General features: G+C 38.9%; 1 protein-coding gene across 1 annotated transcript; it reads right to left on the bottom strand.

Moving 5' to 3' along the window:
* Positions 1–5,738: 5,738 nt before the first annotated feature.
* Positions 5,739–14,634, bottom strand: rnd3b (Rho family GTPase 3b). The gene is made up of 5 exons (XM_081367451.1): positions 14,249–14,634; positions 14,012–14,099; positions 12,140–12,249; positions 10,128–10,256; positions 5,739–6,991 (listed from the first exon to the last, which is right to left on the bottom strand). The coding sequence occupies exons 1-5, from the start codon at positions 14,354–14,356 to the stop codon at positions 6,749–6,751; spliced, it is 678 nt and encodes a 225-aa protein (XP_081223577.1). The 5' UTR covers positions 14,357–14,634; the 3' UTR covers positions 5,739–6,748.
* Between the last annotated feature and the right edge of the window lie 7,139 nt (positions 14,635–21,773).

The following is a 21,773-nucleotide window of genomic DNA, read 5'->3' as shown; positions in this document are numbered from 1 at the left end:
ATTGATGGTGGTGGTTGAGGAGATTCCCCCCTTCTATGTAAAGCGCTTTGAGTGCAGAGAAAAGCGCTATATAAATGTAATGAATTATTATTATTATTAAATCTGAAATCCTGTTGTGTGGGGAAACCCTGAGGACAAACGCGCACACACACTGTGGATTGTCAGGTGGAACTAACCGATATAAGAAAACAAGCTGACGGAAGAATAACATGGCTTTATCCAAACCTTTTTCTTTTTTCAGTAAATTTTATGTAAAAAGCAGTACTAACACTATTTATGTTACATTGTCAGTCTGTTTTGATTTCTGTCTTTGTCTGTGTTCTGTCTATTAGTTCAGTTTAGTCTTCCTCCGCCCTGCCTGTTTGTTTCCATAGTTACTTATTGATTAGTTGGTTCAGTTCAGGTGTGTCTTGTTAATTTGTCTCTTTTGTTCTGTCTATTTATACACTGTGTTCTGTCTTGTTCTTTGTCAGTTATTTTATGTTGCAAGTGTAGGTTGTTCTGGTTTGAGACTGTTTATTAAATATTACTACTGCACTTAGATCCTGCTTCTGCCTCTGCTTCAACTGAAATTGTAACAATTATTGCCATTTCTTCTTACCCGTCGTTTGCCATGTTTGTTTAGGCTACTGTAGAGTCACGTTTGATTGCGAGAGATTTGCGAGATTTCCCGTGTTCAAAACTTTTACATCTATGATTTTTTTTACCATCATGTTTGTAGTATCTTACATTTTGAAAATCTGATACAATTTTAAAAAGTCTGTTTAGATATGAAAGGAGACTCCACTGATGCGCTAAACTGAATAGGCTCGTTTGAGAAGAGCAAAATCTGCGCAGAACTGATCACCGGTGATCAACGCGAGATGCATGCCGGTTAGAAATAGGCTATGCTCGTTTAAGATGAGCAAAATATGCGCAGAAACGATTACCAGGTTTCACCGGTGTGGTCCGCCTTGCTCTGATGTCCTGCCGACGTAGCCTATATCGTCTCGGTTACTAATGTAACCCTCGTTCCCTCATAATTGTGATCACTTCAGGGAGCCCTATCAACTTCAAGTGTCTACAGAACGAGCCAATTACCGTTGGCGTGCGTGAATCAGCACACATTGTTTTTCGCTTAGGAGCCGAGATTGTGACGGCCATACAGCGATGGTCAGCAACGGTGGCGACGGGACGTTACGTCTCCCGTTCCCTCCTTCAGGGAATGAGGGTTAGGGCTGTCACTTTACGTTCGAAAATCGATTGCACAATCGATTGGACCAACCAACGCAAGTTTCGAAAACGAAAATAGGGAATCGATTTTAACGGTCTTTTCTCGGAGCGCGTCCAGCTTGTCACGATACGCCCGCAGCGAACGCGCGTCATACAGCAACTGCAGGCTCTGACAAACACGCATAACAGCAAATTATCTTTCTGCATAATGCGTCTCTTTTTTCTACAAAACTGTGAATTATGCCGGTATGCAGACAGTCTCATGCATTCAGATACAAATTCGGGCTACGCGTCTACAATCACCTACGTAGGCGAAATTTGTTTGACATTTCTAATCGTAAACACAGCCATGTTGAAGACTGAGGTAATGTTTTTCATTTATGCTATGGCAGTCCACTCTGCTTATTGTTTTTCAAGAATGTTGCACTCCTGTTTGTCATTGTGCACGAAACTTCACGCCAATAAATCATCAGGAATATTGCTGACTTGTGCGCGTCTCAAGCGCCCTCTTTACGTTCGTCCTAATGCCTGTTCGTTGTCCGTGGATTTGCCCATATTTTGCGTTTAAAATCGAAAATCGATTTTACAATCGATTCAATGAACACTCAATCGATTCAATGAACACAGACCCCCAACTGGCTGGGGCGGAAGGCCTACATAGAGGAGTTCAAACTGCTGTTCCATTATACCCCACACAGTGGAACTCTTGGATAACACTGGAAAAGCGTGCCTTTCCAGGGGAGAGGGATGCAGCAGAAGCCATATCCTGCCCAAAGGGAGGTAACATGTGGAGAATACACATATGGACAGGCCGGTTAGGGGCAGTGCAACATATGGAATGTCATTGGGGTGGCTCCAGCCTAAGAAGGGGGAGGCAACACCAGACAGTGATGGCAGAGCGGACTCTGCCAAGGGAAAGACACAGGCTTACTGCAGGGAGCTGATCGTGGAAGAATCCGCATATGGGATCGCCGCAGGTATCACCACATATGGAACCCAGCCTAGCACAAGTTACACAAGCATACGAGCACTAGGCCTGGCGTTGGACGCTCCGCAACGTCCGACCGCCGAAGGGGTGCGGAGGAACTCACAGGGTTCACCTGAGTGGGGAACTCGACTGAAGCAAAAAAGCGCACGTATCCACTCCATGTGGAGGGGAGTGGCGCAGCAAGCTGACACTAGAGCAGGAACTTCGGTGTTACTGGCTGGTTGAAGCGAGCACACAGGAAGAAACCGGCTCAACACGTAGGCTATTAAACCTAGCGAACTTGCTAGGTGTCGCCCAGCCCACAGCTCTACAGATGTCTGTCAGCGAGGCACCGTGTGCCAGCGCCCAGGAAGAAGCGGCACTCCTAGTGAAGTGGGCTCTCAACCCGGGCGGGCAGGGCACGCCTTGGGCTTTGTAAGCCAAGGCGATGGCATCCACTATCCACTGGGCAATCCACTGCTTGGAGACAGCCTTTCCCTTCTGCTGGCCTCCGTAACAGTTGAAGAACTGATCTGAGGTCCTGAGGCTTTGCGTTCTGTCCACGTACAGACGCAGAGCACGAACGGGACAGAGAAAAGCCAGGGCTGGGTCTGCCTCCTCCGAAGGCAGCGCTTGCAGGTTTACTACATGGTCCCGGAAGGGAGTGGTAGGAACCTTGGGCACTTATCCGGGTTGTGGTCTCAGGATCACGTGAGAGTTAGCCGGGCCGAATTCTAGGCACGATTCGTCAACCAAAAATGCATGCAGGTCCCCTACCCTCTTGATGGAGGCCAATGCAACCAGGAGTACTGTCTTACAGGACAGAATATTTAACTCAGCTGATTGCAAGGGCTCAAAGGGTGGTCTCTGAAGTGCCGAAAGGACCTGAGACAAATGCCAAGAGGTTATAGAGAGCGGGCGAGGTGGATTTAGTCTCCTTGCCCCTCTCAGGAACCTGGCGATCAGGTCGTGCTTTCCCAGCAACAGCGATAACGGCAACATCACTTTAAGGGTGGAGGGAGACAGCCTTCGCTCCAACCCATCTTGCAGGATGGAAATCACGGCTCTGATCGAGCAAGTTCGGGGGTTCTTCTCGTGAGAAGAACACCACTCAACGAACGGGTTCCACTTCAACACATAGAGGGGGCTCTAGCGGAAGTGATGGTATCAACTACCGCTTGAGGTAGGTCACCTAGAACCTCCACGTCCCGTCCAGGGACCAGACATGGATTTTCCAGAGGATGCGGGTGCCATTGGGTGCCCCGTTTCTGAGAGAGTAGGTCCTCCCTCAAAGGAATGGGCCAGAGAGGGGCTGTCGCGAGGAGCACTAGTTCCGGGAACCAGGTCCGTTTGGGCCAATACGGCGCAACGAGCAAGACCTGCTCCTCTTCCTCCCTGACTTTGCCCAGGGTCTGTGCAAGAAGGCTCACTGGGGGAAACGCATATTTGCGTAGACCCTGCTGCCAGCTGTGTGCCAGTGCAGAATAGACACTAGATCGGGGCATAGGCAAGGGGACTGCACCTCCCTTGAGGTAAGCGAATCTCGATCTTAACGCGGCCATAGTCATATTCCCGCAATGGGAACATGAACTATTCACAAAAGCTGCCTCAGCATGCTGAATGCCCAAACATGAGAGGCAACTATTGTGGCCGTCTGCTGGCGCCAGGGAACGACCGCACCCAGAAACGCACAAGCGAAATGACATCCTGAAAAGGACGCAGGGTCAGGCTTGTGTTGCTCTTTTAGTTGAAAATAAAAAAGAGAAAATAAAAACTCTTCCCACGCTGAGGCACCCAGGGGTAGCCGTGGCTATAATAAGTTAATAAACTCAAGGAACACCCACCGATACAGAGTCTCTTCTTGCAGCACTGAAGTAACAACCTCTGGGCTCCGAAGTGAAAGACAATGTGTGCGTGCGCTTGCTTCCTGTTTATACCCGCTCTGCGGGCACGTGACACATGACGCCATTCACGCACGCCAACAGTCATTGGCTCGGTCTGTAGACACTCAAAGTTGATAAGGTTCCTTAAAGTGATCACAATTACGTCGTCACATCGACGTTACGTTGAAAGTGAGCGGCTGATAGGGAACAAAAACCCCTCGCAACGGTGAGGCGGACGTGTCGGATTCTGCAGTTAAACACAGTTGCTCTCTACCGACTGCGCTGATCACAAGCACGATGGAAAACGACTTGCTGGCGGCACAGCTTAATGTTCATTGGTTTAAACAACTGTGATGTATTGTTCTCTTTTAAAATGTTTGATTTTAAAACTCTTATATCATTTTTTTATGTGAATAAATTATGTGTGAATCTTCCTAATCTGTTTGACAGTGATATCTCTCTATGGAAGTGATTGTTTTCATATTTCAAAAAATATTTAAAAACATGTCTGTATTAAAGCAAAAATGATAAACACGTCTGGAATTAAATAACAAGTCTACCTTTGGTGTCTTTTTGATCATATTAATTTTCATATAAAAGCAACAAAACTTAAATTACATCTAGTTTATTAGCAACACCGTACATGAGTGAATCCCGCGAGATCCGCCTTTGAGGTGTCTGATCCACTAGATAAGAGAGAACTTGTCCAGCTTGCTTGCACTTTTTTCACTCCTCCCCTCACTGCAGCCACCTACTCTCGCATACATTTTAGGCGAGGCCAGGCCCATTTTAAACTTACCGTCATGCATAGTTTGTGGTATCTTACATTTTGAAAATCTGATAAAAACATTTAAAATCTTTAAGTTTCGGCCACCCAGTCTGTTTAGATAAAGGAGACTCCACTGATGCCCTAAACTGAAACATTCCTTCCTATTTGTCATTTCCTGCTCCACTTTTATCACGACAAATAAAACTAGATTTTCATGTTCAGTCTGACACTTTAGATCTTCACAGTGCACGTCTAGCTGATAAAGTTAACGGCATGAAAACCATCTGGAAGAGAGTTCAAAAGGAATGTGTGAGTTTGAATTCTATGATTATGATTTTTAACATGTTTTCCTTTTTTATATCCCAACATAAAAATAAATTTATCATAAAACAAATTTTTGCAAGCTCTGAACAATCATCCGGTTGCATTCCCCCTCCTTGCTAAAATTATATTCTAGAGGATTTACAGTTTGACTCCTTAATCTACATTCTCAACTGGATACATGTGATGGATAGATTCCAGTATAGGCTACTTAAAAAAAATAATTAAAAATATATATATTTTACAGTATTTTTAGTACAGTATTTTTATGTTTTTTTTCCAATTTACCAGAATTTCCAATTATGCCCAGCAGATGGTAGTGTTGGACCAAACTGAATGCGCTAGAATAGAATAGAATAGAATAGAATAGAATAGAATAGAATAGAATAGAATAGAATAGAATAGAATAGAATAGAATAGGAATCACTCATTTTGCCAGACAATGGACCTTTTGGGTAGCTTACATTTAAATAAATAAATAAATCACAGCGCGTGATTTATTTCACAATTGTGATTTAAATGAATCAGTAAATACATTATAAACTTGCTTTTGGTCACAAAAATAAATAAAGATTACACTAATGGAAATAATACTTATAGAATGCTTTATAGGAAATTGTGGATTAATTCACATAAATGCAGTTACAAACCTTTTTTCTATTTTAATGTAACACTTGTAACATTTTAAAATGTTAAAATGTCAAAAGCTTTTTTTTTTATTCATGCAAACACTTTTTATTTATTTATTTTAGTGTAAATAGTGTATCATTTGTGTATGAGGCTGTTTTGGGGAAAGATCCATAATAAGTTTTGTAATTTTGCTTCACTTCACAGAGTAATTATCATCTCTTAGAACAGCACAAAACACTTTTTTTTTCAGCTGAATGATCAAGAGACATTCAACAACACTGGTAAAGTCATGATATAAAATATTATAATGGTTGCCATGCAAATTCTTTTAAAGAAAGAATACAGGCAAACCTTGTAAATCTGAATACATAAAGGATTTTAGAAAAGTTTTTAGGCTTTTTTAAATAGTGTTTGGAATGTGTTTGCATATGACATAAATTGTCATTGACACAACTGCTTGCGGCAGGTATGCTTAATTTATTGCCTCATTAATATCTCAAATAGAAAAAAACTACTTACAATGTATATCTGTGACATTATTTGACACTTTGTGGTGATGTCAGATCTAATAGGTTGAGGTTAGCAGCACTGACCACATGTTAATCCAGCAAGTTAGTTACGTGCATAAACTGTGGGTCATTGCACTGAATTATGACACAACAAAATCCAGAGGAAATTCTTCTTTGGACGGCTTCTACAAAGTCACAAGTGCTCATTTGGCAGTATAGGAACAGATGTTTTCCCTGCTTTAGGTTTATTATGAAGGCTAAAATGTTCTGAGGTGCTTTTAAATAGGGGAGAATAGAATGCATAATCATTAATACATGTCGCTCACTCAGTTCACCGGTACATATTGTGAATGCTAGTGAAGTGCAAAATATCTCCCTTCAGTTAATTTCCTCAATGGACTTCTAGAAGGAATCCTGATAAGAGAATGAATGCATGCAGATGAAATGGCTTCTGAAATCACATGACTGTGCAGGTTTTTGTCTTGGTCTTGTGTAGACATGACACTGATCCCAGCTCAGGCCTAGATACGTGCGAGCTCCTCTTGGTGGCTCTGCTGGACTTCATGCGCTTCACATTCTTGTTGCTTTTACTGATGCAGGCCAGTGTGGCTATGTGAAAAATGTCCCTCACGCTGTTCTCAGACTGCTGCGCTGAGCACTCGATGTAAGGGGCAGAGATCTGCTTGGCCATGTTTGAGCCCTAAAAGACACAAGAAGTCAAAAATGAAAGCTGATAGACAGTTTAATGTTAAAATAATTTCTGATCATCTTAGCCTGGGAAAACCCAGACAACTTCCGGCAAATTTAGATTTGCTCTGCAAGTAGTCTGGCAAAGAGCTTATTCAAGTCCATTTCCATGCCGTCGAAATCGCGGCACCAATCAGAAACGTTGAGGCGGGCTTTACAAAATGACGATCGCTCTGATTGGTTTTAGGTCTATCCAATTGCGCCCAGAGGCATTTGAGCGACGTCCACTCCGTTGGTGAAGCACACCAACTTTTAAATGCATTATTATATTCAAATTGCAAACACATGAGGACAGTCTCCATGAAAGACCCACTGGCAGATGAACGTGCTACTACATTTCTCTCCGAAACGGTAGGAAATTAAATTAGATTTAATAGAGGATTTTAACTGTGACAAGATGATTGACAGGGCAGTTTACGTGACAGGATGCACGCGACAGATCCGTCCGATAAAGATGACGAAGTAGTATGTCCCAAAGCTTGCCTACTTTTTTGCTACACATTCAAAAGTAAATACATTTTCTTCACAAAAAGAGTAACGTTACATACTTTTATGGCGTGGTGTAACTTAGGCGAATTGGGACGCAGCATATGGCTTTACACGATGAAGATCGCTCTGATTGGTTTTAGGTCTATCCAATTGCGCCCAGAGGCATTTGAGCGACGTCCGTTGGTGACAATTCCCCTTTGGAATTGAGTTATTAACCCTTGCCTTGTGCATCAATTCAAAAAAGTAACTCATAGGTCCAAAGAGGACAAAAATGTCCATGTCAAAAAACTGTCATAAAAAGTTGAAGCTTGGGAGCACAGACTTAACTTTGGTATCATTTTAAAGAATACCCTTGGCAGATTATTGCTGAAGTTAATTTTTTTTTTATAAGTAAATCCAAAAAAAAAGTTATATAGGTTTAAGTTTATGAAAATTATTTATGAATATTATTTTATATAAAATATATATTTTATGAAACAAGTGGAACTCTAAAACGGCTAGAAAATCAAAGCCATAAATCTAAGTAAGTTGTGTTCCAAATTTGAGGTTGATATCTCAAAAAATGAGCTTTCAGTAAGATTTTGTTTGGGCGCAGTACCAGACTGTCCCCATTGGATCCCAGCAAAACTCAACTGGTGAACACTGCGATTGGCTTTGTTATTTGCAGTTGAGTTTTTCTCTCTCAATACTACAAACACACACATGCACACAAACACTTTTTTTTTTATAACACACATACCAACCACACTCTGACATCCATACCAACACACCCACACAATTATCATTGCATAATTTATCCAACTGGCTCTATAATAGTTCAAAATTCATGGAGTTAACAGTAACAAAAAAAACAAAACTTACTCATAGGTCCAAAAGGGACAAAAATGTCCATGTCAAAAAACTCTCATAAAAATGTTATGCTTGGGAGCAAATACTTAAGTTTGGTCTCATTTTAAAGAAGACCCTTGGCAGATTGTTATGAAAGTGAAAAAAGTGCAACCAAAAAAATGTTATAGAAGTTTAAGTTTATGAAAAAAATTTATGAACATTATAATCAATATTAAATATAAAATATAAATAAGTATTTTGTGTAACTAGTGCAACATTTTTTTTTCAAATGAAATGGGGGTGAAATAGTAAAATTACAATAAAAATAGACACCTGTGCCAAAATTAATGCAGTTAACATAAAAAAAAAAAAAACTTACACATAGGTCCAAAAGGGACAAAAATGTCCAAGTCAAAAAACTCTCATAAAAATGTTATGCTTGGGAGCAAATACTTAAGTTTGGTCTCATTTTAAAGAAGACACTTGGCAGATTGTTGTTGAAGTGAAAAAATTGAAAAAAGTGCAACCAAAAAAATGTTATAGAAGTTTAAGTTTATGAAAAATATTTATGAACATTATAATCAATATTTTATATACAATATATATTTTATGAAACATTTGGAACTCTAAAACTGATATAAATTCAAAGCCATAAATCTAAACAGGTTGTGTTCCGAATTTGAGGATGATATCTAAAAAAATGAGCTTTCAGTAAGATTTTGTTTGGGCGCAGTACCAGACTTTCCCCATTGGATGCCAGCAAAACTCAACTGGTGAACACAGTGATTGGATTTTCGATTTGCAGTTGAGTTTTTCTCTCTCAAATATTACAAGCACACACATGCACACAAACACATTTTTTTTTATAACACACATACCAACCACACTTAGACATCCATACCAACAAACCCACACAATTATCGTTGCATAATTTATCTAGTTAGCTCTATAATATGCCGAAGCAGAAAACAGGAATAAAGCAAGTATTTGCTTTATAGGGCTAACCTGAAAAAATGGCACCATCTGATACAAAATTGTAAAAATGTCAATTTTGAAGCCTTGCCAACAGAATGAAAGCCCATTAAAAAAGATTGCATCATTTTATAGTTAAACGGCACAGGGATTAAAAAATGCAGTTTTAATGGGTTTCAATGGGGACATTTTTGTCCAAAAGGCGCTGAGAGGAAGTATTTTGTGTAAATAGTGCAAAATAGATTTTTTAAAGTAAATGGTGATGAAATAGTAAAATTCCAATAAAAATACACACCCGTGCCAAATTTTATGCAGTTAGCATTAACACAGGCAAAGTGATCAAAAAAACAAAACTGAAAAGGACAAAAATGTCCTCAAGGATGCACAAGGGTTAAAGAAGCTTTGCCAGACCATAACTCAGTTACTACTGAGAACGGTCTGGTTTTAACCAGGCTATGATCATCTAATTCAGGGGTCAAATTACAATATAAAGTTTAAGCTAAAGTTTAGCCAAATGTATCGTGGTCAATGTTTCAAGTGGCCTCAATAATGATTATTTTAGTGGTTTTGCAAGCTGATTAAGCATCATAACAAAGTCTGTAAATACATTAATATGGAACTGTATGCATTTTATTATATAGCCCAGGTTAAAAATGCAACAAGTTTCACTATCCACCACCTAGGTGTCTTAGGTTGAAGATACGTAATTGCATTATTTGTAGTACAAGCTTTTAAAATTGAATGTTAATTTTCATTTGTTCTATTTTGATTATAGCTATAAAAAAATGTTTAAAACTCACCTGGTCATAGGATGAAGGAATGTCATTGGACAGCTGCACAAACGTGGCCAGATCTGCACGTAGGTCTGACTTGCATCCAACCAAAAGTACTTTAGTATTGGGACAGAACTCCTCAATTTCCCCTTTCCACTAAAGGATTTAAAAAACATGGTGTTAGACTTTTGACAAACATAAATCATATAAATATTAAATGAAAAACCTAAACGAAAATTTGAAATGTTGGCAACTAACTTAAATAAAATAAGTTGAAGTTGAAGTAAAACTGAAATAAATAAACACTAATAAAAGCACACAACAAAATGACTAGAATTAAAACAAAAACTGAAAAATATATGAAATATAATTTTTTTTTTAAATATTATTTAAATATTTATTGTAATATGATTTATATAACTATTATTAGAAAAACTAAGATTAGAAAAACTAAGAAAACAAAACCTAAAATTCCTTTGAAAGACAAGAATATAATATTATTAATTTTAAAGGGGGGGTACAATGGTGTTTCATGTATTCAGAGTTGTTTGCAGTGTTAAAGAGATGGATTCTCATGCTAAACATGGGCAAAGTTTAAAAAATATATTTTGGACGAATAACGGAGAATTTCTGTGCCGAAAATCTTACTTCCGGGTTGGTACAAGTTTCGGCAGTTTTTTTTCGATCGTGGATCTAATGACGTAGATGAGAGTGGAACTCCTTATATGAGCATTTCTCCCGGAAAAGCGCGCCCGCGTGCACGTCGACCAGAGGAGAGCGAGACCGCGCACATCAACGCGCTTCAACAGGAAATCATCGGCAGCCAGCGCTGCATAGGATTTGTTCAAGAATGTCTCCAAAAAAGTGTGTTTTTGGATGTGAGGGAAAGCTTACCGTGTTCAGCTTTCCAAAGAACCCAGTGTTACAGGAACAGTGGATGCAGTTTGTTTTTCCGGGGCAGCAACGGAGTGTACCAAGTGCGGTTGTGTGTTCTGGCCATTTCAGTGACGAATGTTTTATTAACAAGGCCCAGGTCGACGCTGGATTTGCAAATCGTTTGCTATTAAAACGTGGAGCAGTCCCAGTGATAAAAGACCTCATTCATGTAAGTACAATTGGATCAGATTTCTGTATTTTGCTGGAAATCAAGCACTACCGCTTGACTCTATAGCTCCGCCTCCAGGAGCTCGGCTTTTTCCGGAGAGAATCGGAAAGCTGTATTTTTCTTTAATAAATATAATGAAACTAAACACTTTTTGGAGATATTAAAGATGCACTACTACTCTATGTACTCAAGATTAACATGAGATTAGGTGAAACTGTGCATGTTATGTACCCTTTAAGTAATCTTTTATCTGTCTAATACGATTCGGCTGTTTATTTTGAAAATGAGAGCACCACAAATTCCTTTCCACATTGTTTATAAACCCTCCAGCGATTTTGTTATCCCAGGATGTCTATGTCTACAAATCTGTGATTGCATGATATATCTTCATGACCAGTTATTAAAACACTTTCGTTTTAATTATCATCCCTACTTCTAGTCAGTGGAGGACCCCGACATGGGTGAAATGGGCATTTGTCTAGAGCGTAATGTTCTCTAGTAGTTCACCTAGAATCACCCGATGACATCAGTGTAGAGTTGCACAGACCACCTCGCTCAGAGAGAGTCAGTGGGAAAACCAATGAAGCCCCAAAACGGGTGGCTAATTCTTGCTCTCTTAAAACCTCTTGTCTCCCAATGACATCAGAGGTTACAAGGCATTCTGCGGCACAAAGGCTCTATGATTCTGAGGCCCAACGTAAACAACTCTTATTGGTTGTCGTTCTCCCCCTCATGTGATAGTCAAAGGATCAAAGCCCTCCCACACATTCCCTCTCTCATTCATTGGACTCTTGTCTCAGATGTCTGGACTTTTGTTCTCATCACCACAAAGACAGGGATTGTGAGAATATCCCCCAAAAAAACAGTTCAGGAGAGCTACAACGGTTTATAAACCATCCGCACCGATGAACAAATGTCTTGAAAATCAGCGTACCTTCCTTAGCACGTTCTCCAGAGTCTCTGGTCGACCGATATCAAAACAGATGAGAACTGCATCAGCGTCCGGATAAGAGAGGGGGCGCACGTTGTCATAGTACGGAGACCCTGCAAATAGACACCAAAACACTGTACTAATAAATAAATGATTACTTATTATTACATAAATGAATAAGTAATAATCTGAACAATAACCTGACAGTGCAATGGAAAAACTGGCAAGTTAAACAATGAACACAGCATGTTAGCATGATATTTATGCAACTGAATTGTTTTAAGATGGTATATTGCTATTAGATTTATTCCATATGTATCGCAATGAAATGTTATTTATATCACAATCTTTCAAAGTTCAACAGTATACAAATCAGTCTTATTTTAGTATGATGTATATACTATTATAGTAGGTTATTTAGTAATGTTATGTTTTGTCACTTGTTAGTTAAATTATTAAATAGTTAGTAGTTAAAATATTTTTATTTAGCTTTATTTTATTTTTATTTCAGTTTTAGTCATTTTCAGCTAGTTGCCAAAGACAACATTTCTCATTTTTGTTTTAATTTATGTTTTTCTCTCTTTACAATGCCAGAACCATGCACATCTGTCATAGAAAAACATAATTTAGGAATAATCTTTTCTTTATATATATTCATATAGCATCCAGTTTGAAGAACAACGTCCCCATAAACTACAAACACTATTACTACCGTCATTGAACAGTAAAAGAGTATATAATTCAATTCAAATAATTAAAAGTCAAAAGCGAATAATTCTCTATCCATTTATTTATTCAGTGTCGCTGTGAGTAAAGTCTTCTTAGGACATTCTGAACTGGTTGGACTGATACTGGTTGGTTTTCTATGGGGGTCCCTGTGCAAGTCACTGTCCCTCTACATAGGAACACAGAACATGTATCCATGTTTCAAGCGCAGCAAATTAGGTTACAGTGCTATTCTGGGAGGTGAGTGTTGAATCTGTTCTAGAAAGTTTGTAGAGCTTGAAATGAGTTCAAACCTCAGATCATTAGCCATCATTACTGAAATATTTAAAGGTCTCATTTTGAAATGTCTGTCCATGGCGAGTCATGGGTTGCTCGCAAAAAACATGAGGAAGGAAAAGATGATAACTGTCAGTTCAGATTTGATAAATATATAAACATCTGTTTAAAGCAAGCATTATTTGCAAAGAAATGCTATACCACATATGTGTAGTTTATTTTGAGATAGTATTACCTAACATTAACAACATTCATCTGAGTCATTCGAGAAGTGTGGGAGACAAGAGTGAGTCTGCTGTGAGAACATCATGGGCAAAAATAAAGCTTCCACTTAAAACCAAACACAGTTTTACAGCTTGATTCCATTGAAGAAGCTTTTTAAGCTCCACAACACTTTTTATTTTTCATTTCTTCAGAAAACCAGGGCTCTTAAGAGGGAATCAATCTAATATGCTGGCAGTGCAACATGAAGAGCTTATTAAACTGGACTGCATAACCCAAGATATCAAACGTTGTTTTTGAGAAGAAAAACCTGAACCAAATCCAAAACCTAAAAGTGTACATTAATAAAATATAAAAGTGCTCATAGCACTCACTTTTCTTCTTTAACCCCATCATCACATATTCAATTTTTTTATTAATGAATTATATCATAAGTGATGAATCATACATCAGTCTGACAAGAATATCTGTGGTCCTCATCCAGTCTCCAGTCCACCAAAAATAGAGGGAGGTTTATGGGGACATGGTATAGAAAACACATCACATATCCCACAACGCCCTTCTGAAGACCAATAAATTCATAGGCTATGTCCATGTATGTGGATCGAGGCTTGGATAAAAACAACATCAAATTGCTTTTCCTTCTCTTACCTGAAGTATCCCAAAGACTGAGCTCAACTCTCAATGTGTCCACCTCAAAACTGGCTGTGTAGTTCTCAAACACTGTAGGAACATAGTTCTGCAAGAGAAAGATCCAAAGTTTAATATTTAACCAAACAAAATGTCCAACTCATGGCTAAAACGTTCAATAAATGTTACACTCACGACACAAATGACATTAAAGATCAAATTAACATAAATATTTATTGGCGACTTTTCTCTACAAACCTCTGGAAAGGAGTCTTTGGCAAACACATTTAACAAAGACGTCTTCCCACACTGAGTGTCCCCGACCACAACTATTTTACATTTCATATCGTGATGGTGATCCATCATGAGCTATCGTTTACTGAACCTCATCTTCATTCACCGCCGCTGAACATCAACCGGGTGACCTCGAGACTGCAGTCTGTCCATGATGTTACAGTAAGAGAGAAAGATTCCAGTTCTCTGTGCAAAGTGTTTAAGTTGTCTTCGGTGCTCCTCGGGTTGTGATAAAGATGAGTTATTTGTAAAGCTGAAGGCGAGAGGTGCATCCTCTGCTCGCAGCGCTGAGGAATAAACCGCTTGAACCGTTTCGCTTTGGAGTCTGTGAAACATCCACATACTTGTGTGATGAGCGCAGCGCGAGACCGCCCCGAGCATCAGCTCGCATTCCAGCGCGCGAGGACGCGCCGCGCGCTCCAACGCTCCAAAGAGACAAATGCTGCTAAGGAAACAGGATTTTCTGCAGAGCTATGACAAAAGCCTAAAGAAACGCAGATGTAGTCAATTCCCAGGACTGTGATGTGATCAATTTAACAGTCTGGTTGTAACATGAAACTGTTTTAACTAACACTGCCGTTTGTTATGCTCACAAAGGCTGCACTTATTTGAACAAAAAGAAAGTAAAAACAGTTGGCTATTGTGAACTATTATCTATTTTAATATATTTGAAAGTCTAATGTATTCCTGTCTAAATCATTTCTGCAGCCATTTCTCCAGTCTTCGTTGTCACATGATCCTTCAGAAATCATTCTAATATGCTGATTTAGTGTTCAAGAAACATTCCTTATTATTGTCAGTATTGAAAACAGTTGTGCTGCTGCTTAATAGTTTAGTGGAAACTGATAGGCCTACATTTTATTCAGGATTCTTTGATGAAAAGGAAGTTCAAAAGAACAGCTTTTATTTGAAATAGAAATTGTATATATAATATTATAAATGCCACTTTTGATCATGCAACCTAAGAGTAGGCTATCTGTAATGCAATTTCCTAAAAAAAAATGAAATGAAATTTTTCTTTGCAAATAAGACTTCTTTGCATAATTTCTCTGATTAACTTTCTAAATTTAAATGAAAGCATAATTTATTATGACTCAACATTAAAATTTCAGTAACTGTCTTTATTTTTACTAACCAAATTATGGGATGATGTCAGGTAAAAATTTTTTAAAAAAAATGGACCTATAGTTCATGATGATTTCGCACTCATTGGGCCCTATCTTGCACCCAGCGCAATTGACTTTGTACACCGACGCATGTATCATTACTATTTTGCACCCGCGCAAAGCGGACTTTTCCCTCCACAGACGCACGTCGGTAAGTTAGGAAATACACTTGCGCTCCCCAGGGCGGTTCAGCGCAGAGGAGGCGTGTTCCGGCGCAAACGTTCCTTCATGCTATTTTGCAGGTTTAGAAAACAATTGTGCCACTAACCAGGAAAAAATAGTTTAAAGACAGTGGCGCGTTGCGCATGTTATTCATATGCTATTTTAAGGGCGCATGCTTGGCATAATCAATGTAGCGTGTGCACAACGCGCACTTTGATTCTCTCATCTACACAGAATTAGCAGTTTTCATTTTTGCAAATCATTATTACAATAGATAGATAGATAGATAGATAGATAGATAGATAGATAGACAGACAATTTATTATAAAAGTATACATCTTGCTTCACATTTACCCAAATTATCATTCGCCTGTTTAACCGAAGTTAATTTGGGTGGGTTTCTCCATTTCAATGTAACTTCTCTTTTACGGCCGTGACCAGAGCGTTGCTCTCCTCGGCTGTGAACCGCTCCTGGCGCGCGCCTGGCAAATCCGCCATGGAAAAAGCGCGTCTGCTCTTAAAGGGAATGTGAGATGACTCTCTGATTGGTTTATTTCACGTTACGCCCAAGCCACACCTATGAATAATGAAGCTACTTCAGACCAACCCATTTTAGATTTGCGCCGGGCGCAAGAGTCATTTATCCCGCCGGGAAAATAGCAACAGCGCCGAGACCCACCCACAAAGTTACTTGCGCTTTGCGCTTGACAAGCTTGAAACTTGCGTTTCAGATCGTTAAAATAGGGCCCATTGGCCCATTATGAACCCACTCATTTTGACTTCTGATTCTTGTTATATTTCCTACATAAAACGATAAAAGAGACCTGACATAACACAAATGCAAGAAGACACTTTAATACTTTTCTAGATTATTTAACAAAATGTGTCCAATTTTGCCTGAATTAACCCTAGTCAATCAAGATATAGTGCCTGAGAAAACGCTCAAATATCCTTGAAAGCGTGATTCAGGGAGCAGACTGTAAGGATACAAGATAGAAAAAATGACCATGAGGAGGAATTTAAATCCTTTTACAACAGTTAAAAACAGCAGATATGGTAAATCGCAGTCATATGTGTTTACATGTGGATTTGATGTAATAACAAAAGCCTCAGTCCAGCTTTGAAACAATGCACTATAAGTTTAAAATGGGTTGAATGTCCTGATCTTATGTTCTTGAGTCTTACAGTGTCATTTGTCCCGAAGAGCACTCACTGTGAGGTCAATATACAAGATATTTTAAGAGAAAACAGCCATGAAGGGACTTTTCAACCTTATAGGGAGGGCTAGCTTTTGATGAAATGTGAAAAGAATGTCCTGTGGTTGGTTTTTCCTCTTTTCCCAACAGTTTCGCAATATTGCTGGCTCCACACGCCTGTGTCTAAACACAAAAATCACATGAATCATATGTTTTGCTTTTCGCTCTGTGACGGTGTAAAACATGATCATCATAAGCAGTACTAATGAAACCATATGTCCTTTTAACAGAGTAATGTGCAGACATTGGTATATACTGTTCATTTTGTAAACAAAATATTTCAGTATTAATTGAATCAAATGTTGTGTAATCTGATATACTGCAAAAAAAAATTGATTAAATGTTTTCATTATTATTTATATATGCTTAAAATATTAGTGAACGCCCTCCTGTGTCAGCAGCAGTTTGAGAGCACAACCCAGAGCAGGAATGTTCTCAGATTTGGAGGACAGCCAGAGCAAGAAGCTGCTCCATGACTGAATGAATATCTTCACAGGCAAACAAGAACTGTCTCCATCCTGGGTCATTTACATGATAGAAATGCTTTTAAAAATACTGATCACATATGGAAACACTTAAGTGATGCTGATTTTCCCTGCTAAAAAATTCAGCATAGCTGGTCACCAGCATACGGTTTGTTTTGCATGGAATGCCGGCGGTTGCTGGTTTGCTGGTCATCACCAGCATGGGAAACAGGAGTGCTGATTGACCAGCTCAGTTTTGCTTGAGAACTTCATATGATGGTCCATAGCACTATACCAGCTCTAAACATGGAATTCATGCTGCTGGATTTTTCAGCAGGGTTTCCACTTTTCAAATGTACTAATCACGTCTTTACTAATACTAATTCATGTCTCTCACCATCACCGCGCATGTTTGTGTCATTTCCTTTTCTGTCCCTAGAAACCCTATTGGCTTCAGTGTAGATTTGTGCTGAGTGAGCAGAAAGACCACATGTGCATACGCAGAACTCAACAATTTGAGAGGTGGCGGTCACTCGTTGTGTGTGGAAACATATGGATCTGATAACACAATTTTCGAAAACGTTATTCACCAACCCCCGCTGGACCACCAGAATATAGAATAACAAGCTGTGTGAGTCTGTGGAATGTGAAAGTTAAACATCAGACATGGGCCTCTTCTGTTACAAGGCAGCTCCTCACCTGATAAAAAAGCTCTCTGATTTTAGATTGAACCATAAGGAGGGAAAGACTCTGAGGTGGAGGCAGTTTGCCAGAATCTGCTGTTCCCACAACCGAGACATGAAACAAACTAAAATAACTACTGCATACTAAGTGCAAGGACAGTCTAGAAGGAGGGGGGAGTATATTTATATTGTGTCAATTTCATGAGAGCATATGAGTGATTGAAAGTTTTGTGGCAAACCCAGGGTCATCATGAAGGCTTTTCTTTTTTCTTTTTGGGTGCACCAGTGGCTGTCCCAGGTTTGTGCTACAGGCAAGATAAAACATGACCAAAGAAAAAATATATACACTTCCAGTACTAAGCAACATAATAGTTTATACGTGTAAAATGTGTTAGGCTTGGTACATACTTTTTCGTTTTGCATGCAAGGGGACTTTTACAATTATCAAAGACTTTAGAGAATGAATGCTAAAACATGCTGTGACACACACACACACACACACACACACACACACACACACACACACACACATATATATATATATATATATATATATATATATATATATATATACTGTATATATAGCCTAATGTAATTAAAAAATGTATTTAATCTCAATGACAAAGTATCAAATTTTCCTCAAGGTACTCTCACATATCAAAAAACAAGTCATATCAACTAAAATTACACCACAACAAGCAACTTTTTCATGTTCTAGTAAATGGTTTGTGCCTCTGGCTAGTACATATATGTGTTGCAATGCACAGAAAGCATGTATCTCTGTTTCGACCGGTTCATCTGGTGCTATATGGGAAACCACAGCATGTGGTGGCTTGTCGTAAGTCAGGATTTTTTGTCTTTGAAACCCCAGAGAGGAACAATTTCTCATTATTTATGCCTGTTGCCTCTGTCTTTCCTACTATCTGACTCTTTTTCCTCCATAAAAAGAGCAAATGTCTGAACGGCTGAATGTGTTTGGTAATCCTGCAGTGGCATCATTCTGGAATCTCTCAAGCATTCCAGTCCTTCAGTTACACATTCTTGGGGAACGGCAACTTGGATGATTACTTGGTGTCTACAAAACACAACTAAAATCCATCCAGTGAGTAATGAAATAAATAACTTTACGTTATCATTATCAGTTATACGTTTACCTATATTGGCTGATCCATAATGAAACCCGCAGTTCCACTAAACACATCTTGCTGCCCCATCTTAAGGCATATTTCATCAGCATATTTTTCATTAGAAGTTTTCCTGTGCGTACTGTAAGTATGATTAATCCACACAGTTATTTGTGAATGAGACCCATTGTCATGCTGGAATTGAAAAGCCCTCCAACTCCCCAAACTGATGCAAAAAAGTTGAACTCAAACAGATCTCTAGTACTCTAGTGTCACTGGACTGTGCATGAAGATAAGAATCGTCTTCATTGGAATTAAGGGGCCTAGCCAAAACACTTATAAGAAAAGGATGGATGAAAAGGATTTCTCATTTGATATCTAACAGAAACTGCTTAACAATAAGGAACAATTCCTAACAAGCTTTAGGTATCATGAACTAATACATTTCTAAACAGATTTATTTCAGGTTAATGTTCATTTACAGCATTTCATCAGTACACACATTTGACATTGAAAGAACAAGACATCTAGGACATCTTTTGTCTTTTCATCTTTTTTTTTTATCATGAGAAAAATAAGGCAGCCAAGTGACTAGTGCCACTAAAAGAACATTAGGGGAAAACCTGAAGCTATTTAATTCCATTACACTTCATTTGAGTAAGTACAGTGCTGCAGTTTTTAACTGTGTCTTTGTTGAGGAGAAACCCTTTGGCTTTGGTACAGCTTTTAGATATTGAGTTGCCACATAGGACTGACAAACAGCGCCTGGTAATGCAATTCACTGCTTCAGGGTGACCTGGAATGTCCTCAGAGTTTCAGAAGAGCATGCGAGGCAGTGAAAGCCTCAGTAGGCCCTGACAAAAGCCTTCCGTCCTTTACAGAAATGGGCTCTGTTGCTGTTTTTAGTATTGTTGCATATCACACCTGACCCATAATGTAAGAAAAAATAGGCCAAAAAAAAAAGGAGAGAGAGAGAGAGAGAAAAAACGAAATACCCTACCAGTGGGACACTATTATGTTTGTATTTGCATTATATTTTTCATATTGTAACACTAATCATAAACTCGTGTAATGCAGTGCTTCAAATATGCTGATTATTTTGGTTTTACTTATGTAGAGTGAACTTGGGTACAAATTCATTTGTCTGTCAGTATCTTCTCATTATTCCGTTGTTGTTTGTTTAGGATGGACAATCTTTAGACCAATACATTATTAAGCCTTTGAGTATTCTTTAATGTATTTGGCTTTTATTAAAGTCAAAAGCATTTGGTGCAACTTACATTTGCTAAAAATACAGTGAAAGATGAAACAATAAATCACTGTTTTCTTATTGTCATTTAGTGTGTACTTTGAAAGCATGCTGTACTGCAGAAAAGCCACATATTGCTTTTATGTATTTTAAGCTGGCTTTAGCAGAATAAAGGAAGAAATGCCAAGACAATTTTTAATAGACTATATAAATCACATTCTCTGGCTGGTCTTACATGCTTGGAAGAAATGGAAAGATATAAATTTGTTTGGTTTTCAAATGCCAAGTTTTCTTCACGGCTGAAATTAATAAGGTTTGTTACCCGTTCTGGTGCAAGGCAGAAAATAACATAAATTATTATAGGCTAACACAGGGGCGTAGCCAGAATTTTATTTTTATTTTTTTATTGGGGGGCATCTTAAAATGAGGGGGCAACTAATATATATATATATAGCCTAGGCTAATAGCAGCCTACGACATAGCTCAGCGATTATTATCTTTTACATGAGTCTACGAGGGCGATTATAAAAAGTGTCAATGATGTCATCTTACTCAGCAAATATATGAAGAGTTTGGTTCCAAAACGCGACAAACGTTATAGCCTATACTATAGGCTATATTTAGTTCCCGTAAAAATCTGTATTGTATCTCTAGTCGATGTTGAAAAGTACATTTTTAATTTTACGTAAAATGCGATATCCGCCGTGTTATTCTGTCATGTTTTCTCCCTTTCCATTTCCCTTTCTCTGCAGAATTCGATACGCTCAACTAATCACAGCGCAGTGAGCGCACCATTCCACGCTAACGGCGCCGTTTTGAATAAACTCGGCATCCTAGTTTTCCTTTTACTTTGTGATCCACAAAAAAATAAATAATAATAATAATTTTGACTGCATTGGTGACCCTGTGGTGGTTTCTGCGGTGGGGAAGAAACGTAAACCATCGAAATCTAATCATTTTAGGCTACTTGAGGAGATTAAGAAGATGAGGCACGCGGGAGGAGAAAAAAATGCCGACTGTTGCTTGTTCTCACACGACAGTGTTGTGTTCTCTCAATGGGGTTTAATAATGCATTGAGTTAGTGTTCAGTAATGCATAGAGTTCGATTGTGCTGAATCATTCTGTTATGCCTGACGAATGTATGCGTTCATTTACTTGGGTCTGAAAAGACAGTGATATGGTAGTAAAAGTTATGATAAGTTGATGCTACTCCCTGTGTCAGTGTGATCCTTACCCAAACATAACATTGGCGACGAGGATGGCTGATATCGCACTACCACCTCCCGCTCTTTTCCTCGCTCTACCTGGTGAGCCTCCGATTCCCTGGACTCACTGGTTACAGTCCTTCGAGACTTTCATCTTGGCAGTGGGGCTGACTGACGTGA

The sequence above is a fragment of the Scardinius erythrophthalmus genome, assembly GCF_964197995.2.
Source record: "Scardinius erythrophthalmus genome assembly, chromosome: 6".
NCBI classification, from domain to species: Eukaryota; Metazoa; Chordata; class Actinopteri; order Cypriniformes; family Leuciscidae; genus Scardinius; species Scardinius erythrophthalmus.
Note: the sequence above shows the minus strand (reverse complement) of the source record. Positions and strands in the feature narration are given on the sequence as shown.

What these genes read in the sequence shown, in the direction of transcription:
- rnd3b (XM_081367451.1), bottom strand. Translation starts at nt 14,356, where the DNA reads ATGATGGATCACCATCACGATATGAAATGTAAAATAGTTGTGGTCGGG. An exon ending in CCAAAGACTCCTTTCCAGAG is followed by an intron (nt 14,100 to 14,248) that starts GTTTGTAGAGAA and finishes TTTCTCTTGCAG; the next exon opens with AACTATGTTCCTACAGTGTT. An exon ending in TTCCTTCATCCTATGACCAG is followed by an intron (nt 6,992 to 10,127) that starts GTGAGTTTTAAA and finishes TGTGTCTTTTAG; the next exon opens with GGCTCAAACATGGCCAAGCA.